The following is a 10,595-nucleotide window of genomic DNA, read 5'->3' on the forward strand; positions in this document are numbered from 1 at the left end:
ATTATAGAAAAGAATATGAGTTTTATCCTTAAATTGTAAGCATATATGAAAAATTCCTTCATGGATCAATTATTTTGTGAACATAATAATGCCTCCATGGATCAATTACTTGTCTAGGGCTAATTGGTTTAGACATGATTAATCGAGGACCTTAAGTTATAAATAAAATTTTTTTTAAAAATAATATTGCTAATGTCCTAACAAAATAAGTAATTAATCATAAAAAAAACATATTGTAGTATTTAACATCAATACAATGGAGAGATAGAAAGACATAAAAGAGATGGAAGAGAGAAATTTACCGAAGGGAAGACCTAGGTAGAGAGATGGATGGCAGAGAGATGGGAACAAATAAAGTCATCAACTTCAAATTAATATTAGTATATTAGTTTCTAATTATTTTTTACTTTTACTCTTGACTTATTTTGACTTTTTAATATCTTAGACCTTTTGACTTTTAACCGATTTGACCTTGACCGATTACCTTAAATTGGGAACACTAACATTCCAAGATCCTAATGAAGATGAGTTTGTTCATCTATCTCACTTCAAATCCTAATAAATGAATCCTTGTTTGAAGCATTATCAACTGAAATAGCATACATCAATCAATCAACATTAAATCAAATGCTTCAATATCAAATGCACTAACTAAAAAAACTTAAATAACTGCATATGAATATATGATAAACATAAACATAATCATGAAACCCAAAAAGAATTACTATTACAGAATTACAGAATTACCCCTCAATGTCAACCACAGTCTTGTTGTTACTATTTCCAACAAAATGATGAAGAAGCACCCCAGCAGCAACACTAACATTCAAACTCTCAACAGCAACAAAAGATTCACCATCTTCAAACCCACCACTCAAATGAACCGGAATATTCCCCGGAATCTTAACCAACTCAGTACACGACCTCTCAACCAACGGTCTCAACCCCGTGCCCTCACTCCCCAAAACCAGAACCGTTGGCTCACCGGTTCGTAACTCAGTCAAACCCACAGCTCGTGAACTCACCGAACCACCAACAACCCTCCAACCATTTTCAGCCGAAGAAACCAAAAACTGCATCATATTCTTACAACACCTAAGCTCAATCAACTCAAGCGATCCAGCACTCGCTTTACTTACAACCCCACTAAGTGGTGCAGAATTCTTTGCACAAAGTACAACCCCTGCTGCACCAAAGAAATACGCTGAACGAATTATGGCACCCAGGTTTTGTGGGTCCATAACTTCATCCAGCGCTAACCACAGCGGGGACATGGACATGTCCATGTCCCCTGCTGTGCGGTCTAGTTCTCGAATGTTCACCATTTCTAATGGTGAAGCATCGAGAACTAGACCTTGATGTGGACGATTGTCCACAATCATGTTGAGATCATGTTTTGAGATTTCTTTTATTGTTAATCCTAGTTTATCGGCTACTTTTAAAACTTTTTCGAACCCTTTTTTGTCTTTTTTCTTTTTGTTATTTCCGGTTAAGTCGATGCCTTCTTGAATGTATAAAACATAGAATTCTCTTCGGTTTGCTAATAGTGCAGCTAGTACGGGGCCCACTCCATAGACACATTCACCGACCATTTTTGGTATGCTTGATTCGGTTGCTTCTTTCCATACCTTTTTTCCCCAATTGTCTTGCCTACTCCACTTGTCATTTCGTTCCACATTAACCCTATCGAATGATTCGAATCTCTCTTGAATCTTATACCAATTGGGATTATTATTGTCAGCTTCTTGAGTTTCAAGGTCAGAATCGTCTTCAGAAATCCTTCTTTCCCTATAATCGTTTCTTTCATCAAATCGTCTAGTGTTTTCCCTACTTTCATCAAATCGTTTACCATTTTCCCTACTTTCATTAAATCGTCTACCATTTTCCCTACTTTCATCTCCCCTTTTCACAAATTTTTCAGCTGATGTCTCCCAAGAAGATCGCACTCGAGTGAACTTTCTTGTAGCTGATTCATCTTCTGATGTCTTGTTTCTTGGTTTGAAATCTTTTCTCCTAATCTTTTCCCTTGTCTGTGTGCCATTTTTGGAGAACTTTTCAGCTGAGATTTCCCAAGATGACCTCCTTGGAGCAGGTTTTTCTTTTTCAGAGTCTTTAACTTCCTTATCTTTATTTTTAGCTAACCAAGGAAGGGGATTTGGAGAATCGGTAGTACCTTCAACCACTTTACGAGAATAGGAAGTGGAAAATTTTCTAGGGTTTGAATGAAGCCCATTTGAAAGGGATTCACTTTTTGCAGCATATACATGCTCTCTCTTCTTCCTAACGTGTTGATTGAAACTAACAAAACTATCCCTATCTGCAGTCCCTAATAACTGACAATACTCATGTGTTTTCTCCATAAACCCAACAGAGGGAGTTCTATAGCTCGTAATTCTGGACTTGTAGAAAACATTTGTTTCAGGATTTGAAATAGGAGAAAACTGGGGAGTTTTGGGTTTTATATAGAATGGTAGAAAACATTTTGGTGGTTGCGAAGAAGCTCTAATGGCGAAAGGGAAAGCATGGCACTTGGTAAAATTACAATACATTATGCCAGCAACAAAACAACTACGGTGTAGTTAATGATTCGAAACTCGAAGAATTTAAAAGCTTTCTGTAACTTTGAACGGAGAAAGAAATTAACCTGCGTGAAGAAATTCGATTGATCTCGACTAACTTACCAGCTCCATTTGTGATGATTAGGGGCTTAATTTGCCATTATTGGGTCTTCGAAATGCTCACAAAGTACAGAGATAAGCCATGTTAGGGTTTTTGAGAAAGAAAGCAGGGGAATAACATATAGGTTGGGATAAAATCGGTTGTAGTACCTAATAGTTTGAGGAAAGTGCACTCAGGCGCTCCAGGTTCCCTAAAATTAATTCAATTGGTCCCTGAAAGTTGCATTATGTATATTCATAACATTTTCTTATTGAAAAATGAAAAGACGTATAAATTTTCTACATAAAAAGTTGTGTTACTATTTGCATGTACAAAGCCAACTATATATACTTATATAGTAAGACAAAAATATATTATTTAAACCCAAAACGGTGATAAAGGCTGTGTTTGGCGCGCCACAACTAGCTTATTAGCTAGCTTATTTTTCGAGTTTTTTTATGTTGTCGTGTTTGGTAAGCCAAAAAGTAGCTTATAAACTAGTTTTTTTAAAAGCTACTTAGACTAACTTTTTAGGAGCTTTTTAAATTTTTTTCAAATACACCCCTTAATTAATTATAGAAACACATACTCTTACATGTCCTTTCATATAATTTTATATATTTCAGCTAGTTTTACCAAACGTTATTTTTTATCAACTAGCTTTTTTGCTATCAGCTAGTTTTTTATTTAACAGCTAGCTTTTCAGTTATTAACTAGCTTTTCAGCTAACAATTAGTTTTTCAGCTAGTACGCCAAACATAGCCAAAGTAGTAGTACCAACAAGATTTAACACCTTGTTCCCCAGTTTTTTTGTAAATTCATTAAAGGAAATGGAAGGAAAATTTTGACCGAAAGAAAGGGATGGGAATGAAAATATTCGTTATACCATGTTCCCGAGTTCGAAGGAAATGAAAAAAAAAAATGAAAGAAAAATTTTAAGTTTTTGTATTCCCGAGTTAGGAGGAAAAAGAAAATAAAACTTGAAAAAAAATTTCCCCTCACTTTCTTCCCAAATCCGTCCAATTTGGGAGAAAAAATTGAAAGGAAAATATGACTCCAAAATCTTTTCCCTCCCCTCACTTTCCTTCCATTAATGAAACTCGGGAACACGATTTTCCTTCGACGCCCCTCACTTTCCTTCTGTATCCTCCCATTTCCCTCCTTAAGTAGAACTCGGGAACAAGGCGTAACATCTTCCATGCAAAATTTAAGGAAGGGATAATGACTTTGGAGGGTAATCAACTCTTGAGTTTGTTCATATTTTATCACTTTTTTGTATCCAATCTATCATCGAGCTTGTTGTTTGTGTTCACCATAACCATTTTGACCGGCAATCACCTGTGATAGTCAGTCAAAAGGGTTATGGTGAACACAAACAACAAATTTGATGGTGTATTGGGTACACAAAAAAAGGGCGAAACGTAAACAAACTCAACAGTTGGTTTCCCTCCTGAGTCATTTTCCCCACAAAAATTAAATGAAATTAAAGCTACAAAAATATCAAAGATTCCTCTAATAAATATGCAAGTGAATTACAAAGTTGTACATGTATGAATAATGTTCTTTGTGTGTTATGTTTTAAAAAGAAGTAATAATGAACCTCATAAAGTCATTAATATGAACAGGAGATGACATGAAATTTTTTGTAAATGAGTAAAGGGAAATGACTCATGAAGGTAAGCAACTGTTGAGTTTGTTCACATTTGGTCTCTTTCCTTTTTTTGTACCCAATATATCATCGAACTTGTTGTTTGTGTTCACATTTGGTCCCTTTTGTTTTTTTTTTCGACTATATTATCATTTTTAACACTTACATGTCTACTCACCTTCCTAAATTATTGTCGACGATTATATGGCTTCATATAATTTAGTATTTCGAAAACCCCAAATTAAGCTTGCTTGCATCGTCAACAAAGTTGGTTTAGCATATCTAACAAAAGAAAAGAATATCACCTTATACATGATTTTTTTGGAAAGACTGAATTTTATTATTAAACAAAACAAACTAGCATGGAGTTAGCAAAACAAAGCGATTCATGAAGAAGAAATAGGAAGTAGGGGTTTTTGAAGCCAACCAACCCAAACTAAATTTTTCTTAGACCTACTTTTACACCAAAAGAATGTTTGAGTGACAAAATTGTCAAATAACACTGTCTTCCGCGGAATAGAGGAAGCAAAGACCCAACCATTCCTGTAATTCCAAATGTGCCACAAAAGCGAATAAAAGACGCCCTACAACTAGTACTTAATCAACCCTGAGCAACGAATTGAAGAAAACCAAAGTTGCTAGTCTTCATATGAAGCAAACGAACAATCATCATAGCCCTACCATAACGACAAGTGAAGAACAAATGATTCCTTTTTTTTTCAAATAAAAGAATCACATATAGGGAAAATCAAACACGGGACATCCAAACCCCTAGAAAGAAGATTGTCACGTGTCATGAGCTTGTCAAGATCCAAACGCCAAGCGAAAACATTAAATTTTATGGGCACCAATTTATTCCACTTAGTCTCAAGAGAAGTAGAATGAATAGTCTTTTCATCAATGAAATATCTAACTGAAACCACTGTGAAATCCCCCTGCTCCTGAAAATGATCAAAACCACAAATGTCAACAGAATGAGACAAAGAAATGGAGTCCATCAACCGAAAAAGGCATCTAATTGAAGAGATTTGGCTCCCCCTCTAGGCATTCTACAAAAAGAAGAAGAGAAGGAACCCTGTTCCAATTTAGCTTGAACTGTAACTTGTTTATCCAACTCAAGATTAAAAAGTCTTAGAAGTTGACTTTTAAGAGAAATACCACCAACCTAATTATCTTCCGATAAAGAGGTGGAAGCTCTATTTCAAATCCTATTAGAACAAAAGACATAACATCCAAGCCTTTTTCTTCAAACTATTAGAAGCTTTCAAAATATCAATCCTAACTGAAGCCCTCCCCGTATGTAAACGACAACCAACAAACACTTTTTATCCATGAATATATTTAACCACTTTCACCCAAAGAGAATCTGAAGAGTACAAAAATGTCAAATCTACTTAAAAATAAGGGCTCTATTTAAAGAGAAGAGACTTCTAAACCCCAAACCTCCATGTTTTTATGAGCGAGAACTTTTTTCCAAGCAATCCAACTCATTTTTTTCTCATCCATATCAACTCCAATGAGGAACTTATTATGAAAGGCCTTCGACGAGTTTAGGATACAAATATGAACCTTATATAAAGACATAAAGAAAGTCGAAAGAGAGCCCAAAACCTACTTGATTAAAGTCAGTCTACCACCTACCGAAAGGGTTTTAACTTTCCATTTAGAAAGTTTATCCACCGCTTTAAGAACAATGTCTTTCCAACTTGAAATTTAGGACATATCCTCTCCCACAATAAGCCCCAGATAAGGAAAAGGAGTATTCATAGGCGCACACCCAATAAGAGAAGCTAAATCTTCAACTTATATACTAGGCACCCCAAAACCAAGAATTTTACTCTTATTTAAGTTAATTTTCAGAACCGAAGCTAAAAAGAAACAATGAAGCATGCGAACAATATTTTTGATATTCAACTCCTTCAATTCCCCCAAGAAAATAGCATCATCCACATAAAAAATATGAGATAAACGAAACCCAAAGGAGGAATCAATAGTAATACCATGAAATAAACCACAATCAACAATTCTTTGGAACGCCACACGGAGGCTTTCCATGATCAAGATAAAAAAAATGAATGGTGAAAGAGGATCACCTTGTCTCAAGCCTCCGAAAAATTGGAATTCTTCCGTGGGAGAACCATTGACCAGAACCGATCCCCGGGAAGAGGATAATCACCCATGAATCCATCTTCTCCATCTGTCTCTAAACCCCATTTTACGCATAACATCATCAAGAAAATCCCACCTCATCGAATCATAAGTTTTTTCAAAGTCAACTTTGAAAACCATAGTCGATTATTTTTGAACTTGCAACAAAACATGATTTCATTCATAATAAAATGACCACCTAGAATTTGTCTACCTTTAACAAGAACAGGCTCCTCTTACTAACCAAATTATCAACTACCTTATACATGAGTTGAATTACTAGTCCTAAAAAATTGTCACGATAACTGAAATTATGTTTTTTTATACAAACTATTATTACGATAGTAATACAACTAATAAAAATCTATTGTACAAAAATAAAAATCAAGGCATATTTATTAAATAGTTGAATGTTATGACTACGAGAGGTTGTCTATGTAACAAGTTTCCATAACATTTGGTGAAGATATACATGTGTGCATCTTCATTACCTCATGTTTATGAGATTTTGGTATTGTTGTTGTTATTATTTAATAATACGATATTACATTTTTGTTTTGGTAAAAAAACTTCTCATTCATATCATGACAAAATGCCAAAACCGAAGAAATATACTAAAGTAGAGATGTCAACAAGGGCAAGCAGGACGAATGTTGCATCCCCCGCCCTCACCCTCGAAATTCCCCCGTTCCCCTTTCCTTGAAATCTCTAGCCTCCCATCCCCCGGCCCCGCCTCCGTTTGGGTTGTCCTTTTTTTTTGCTAAAGAAGTTTTTTGGATTAAAAGAAGCTATTTTGGGTAAAAAATAGTTATTTATAATATAATTTTATATGTTAAAAAAAATATTATAACATCTCAAAACCGTTATACTAACAACTTAAAAACATGGTATTTTGTTGATTTTGAAAGCTCAAAAACATTGCTATTATTTATTATATTTATATAATTAATATATATTAATATAAATAATTTATTAACGGGGCCTCCATTAGGGGTTTGGGACTGGACTGCCCTCCCTCGTCCTCGCCTCGGAAATTAAAACGAGGATTAATCGTGCCCTCACCCCCACCCTCACCCTTGACTTTTTAAACAATTATCTCTCATATGGGACCGGGGTCTCCCGAGACTTTTTGACATCCCTAAACAAGACATATACTTTTACTCAAAGGTGTTGAATCTACAAAGAAAACACTTTAAACGAGCCGCTTTGAAAAATATATACTTCCAACGAAAAGTTATTTGGAAAGTTTATGATGATGTTTTCAGATCTACATGGAAACATGAAGGGTTTATTGATCAATTTGAGTCCTACCACTAATTTTATATTAAAATTTTGAGAAAATGAATTGTGATGGTAACTAAGTGACAGTTTTCTTCATGTTTGGTCATTCTTTTATAGATGCTTATAACTAAATTTACATAAAATTTTCAAATAGTATCATTATGACATGTAATTAAAGGTTTGCATTGGTTTCCGACGATCAGTAAACTTTGTGAGTGTATAAAGCTTTGCAATTGTACATATCTTTTTGCATGTATTATTTTTAACAATTCATATAACTTTATATATATATATATATATATATATATATATATATATATATATATATATATATATATATATATATATATATATAAGCTGTAAAAACTTGTCATGTAATTTTATTGAAAAATGCTTTACAATTAAGTTGTTAGAAACATAATTTTTTGAAAAAAAAATATATGAAAGTTTATAAAACAATTCCACAAACTACATCGAACATCCTTTGTAGTCATTCCATCATTGACATGTTCTTTTACCGGTGTTTGTTGTTTCCCGGTCATCAGACCAACACAATGGTTATATTAAGAATGGGGACTATTTAATAATTCTAAAAATAAAAAATGTGAATTAAAAAGAATAAAAACAAAACATAGCATCTGCATTTTAGTCTTATAATAAATCCTAGTTTGTAACTCGTGGTAAAAGATACACCAAAAATTTAAAGTTATTATAACTTTAAATTTAACATATAATTAGTAAAATAGTAAAAGTAAATTTAAATTTTAAAGTGGTTTGTCTAATATATCTCTATGATACGCGACATAATATTAATGGAGAATTGTATTATAATGACATTTAACAAAAAAAAAGATTAATTTTTTTATTAGAATATAAAGATTTAACAATATAAAGATTTAACCGAAGACTTTGACGGTAAGAAAGCCAAAGACTAAATCTTAAATCATAACTGGCAAAGAAACCAATGGTCTCAAAATTGGAAAACTAGGATTAAAACTATAATTTCGTGGCAACTGTAAGGACCAAAAATTGTAATTCACTCTTAAATTCATGACATAAAATTTGGTAACAAGTACAAAAGGCTACATGAATCAACTTTGATAAATAAATTAAGGCACGCCCTGTTTCCGCTCCGATCGGAAAACCCTATAAACCCTCGAAATCTGTTTTTCAGTTCTTTTACATCAACGCAAAGATGAGTACACCGGAAACCTCCAGAGAACCATGCCCGGATAGGATCTTGGACGACATCGGTGGCGCTTTCGGCATGGGCGCCGTCGGCGGCTCCGCTTTCCACTTTCTAAAAGGAGTCTACAACTCACCAACAGGCGAACGTTTCATCGGCGGGACACAAGCCGTTCGTATGAACGCACCACGTGTCGGTGGCAGCTTCGCCGTATGGGGTGGTTTGTTCTCCTGCTTCGATTGTACCATGGTCTACGTACGCCAGAAGGAAGATCCATGGAACTCGATTATCTCCGGCGCCGCCACCGGAGGTTTCCTCCAGATGCGCCAGGGTTTAGGCCCCGCCACTCGATCTGCAGTTTTTGGGGGTGTTTTGTTAGCCCTAATTGAAGGAGCTGGAATCATGCTTAATAAGTTCCTTAGCGCACAACAGCCTCCACCGGTGATGATCGAAGAGCCACCATCTCAACCACCTCAGAATATGCCTCTAGGGCTCCAGTTTCCTAATCAGAGCCATCCACCACCTGCTGAATCATCACCATCATCGACATCGTGGTTTGGTGGGTTATTTGGTGGCAAGCAAGAGGAGCCAAATCAGAAGGTCAAAACTGAAGTTCTGGAGAGTTTTGATTCGCCGGCGCCTCCTTCTTTTGAATTCAAATGAATCTGTGAGACCTTATTTTCAGTCATTTGAATAATTTTTCAATGTTATGGAATCTGTTGTAGAAATAAAAACTTGTTTCGATCAAATAATTTCATACCATATTGAGTTTCAGTTGAAAAAGCAATCCTAAAGCAAAAACACAATTGCTAAAGTCATTTCCATAGCTTTGGTATACAATTTTGCATATAGTATAAAGTCATTGGGTCTTCCACTAAATCTCTTCATGTAAGATCATGAATTGCCATGGTTTTTTTGTTGTTAATTACTTGATTTCTGACCTCATTTGACATCAAGTGGTTATCTTTAATGGCACCCAGATTTCTGATTTAGATCCTATTTTCTTGTTCACTTCCTTGTTATATAATCATACACAAAACTTTGATTTTAGATCTCTCTGTGTCTTTTAATACATTCTCTTTAGACATTTTAATACAGTTTTTTTAGGGTAACGTCCTCATTTACAGTTTTTTAAAGACTAATGATGGATTGTACAAAGTAGCAATGGTTTGGAAATTAACATGGAATTACATGAATGAGAAACATTTGACACATTTTATCGAACACCTTTTCTGCATGATGAATACATTCTAGTAGACTTTGGACAAAATCACAAATTTTCAAGCTTCAATTGATATGGCAGATTTGTTTCACAGCAATTCGTACATAACTTGATAAATTGAACAACATATATATCACATGAAATTGAAAATGCAATAGTGAGCTCCTAATATAAGTTGCTGGAAGTATGTCGCCTGAAATTGATGTGTATAACATCCATAAAAATTGAAAATGGTATGCTTTTTGAACAATAAAAATTAGTGTGAAAGATTAGTCTCTGATATACTTTGATATGAGTTGCTATAGAACAAAGAAGTCGATATCATTTTATGTATCTTAGGGATGTTATATCCATCTTTCTTGACATGTATTGCATATTCTATCTTTTTTATAATGGAATAAAACACTTCTTCTTGCCATGGGCCTTTCATTAGAGTTTTTATAGAACAAAGA

General features: G+C 34.5%; 1 protein-coding gene and 1 pseudogene across 1 annotated transcript; one reads left to right on the forward strand and one right to left on the reverse strand.

Moving 5' to 3' along the window:
* Positions 1-652: 652 nt before the first annotated feature.
* On the reverse strand, positions 653-2,795 carry LOC145054734 (tRNA/rRNA methyltransferase (SpoU) family protein). The gene has a single exon (XM_079002989.1). The coding sequence runs from the start codon at positions 2,547-2,549 to the stop codon at positions 744-746; it is 1,806 nt and encodes a 601-aa protein (XP_078859115.1). The 5' UTR covers positions 2,550-2,795; the 3' UTR covers positions 653-743.
* A 6,029-nt stretch (positions 2,796-8,824) lies between these two features.
* LOC145054735 (mitochondrial import inner membrane translocase subunit TIM17-2 pseudogene) lies at positions 8,825-9,704 on the forward strand (annotated as a pseudogene).
* Positions 9,705-10,595: the final 891 nt, after the last annotated feature.

The sequence above is a fragment of the Lactuca serriola genome, chromosome 5 (assembly GCF_051521515.1).
Source record: "Lactuca serriola cultivar US96UC23 chromosome 5, Lser_US96UC23_V15, whole genome shotgun sequence".
Lineage (NCBI taxonomy): Eukaryota > Viridiplantae > Streptophyta > Magnoliopsida > Asterales > Asteraceae > Lactuca > Lactuca serriola.

Coding starts and splice junctions, on each gene's coding strand:
- LOC145054734 (XM_079002989.1), bottom strand. CDS start 2,549: ATGTATTGTAATTTTACCAAGTGCCATGCTTTCCCTTTCGCCATTAGA.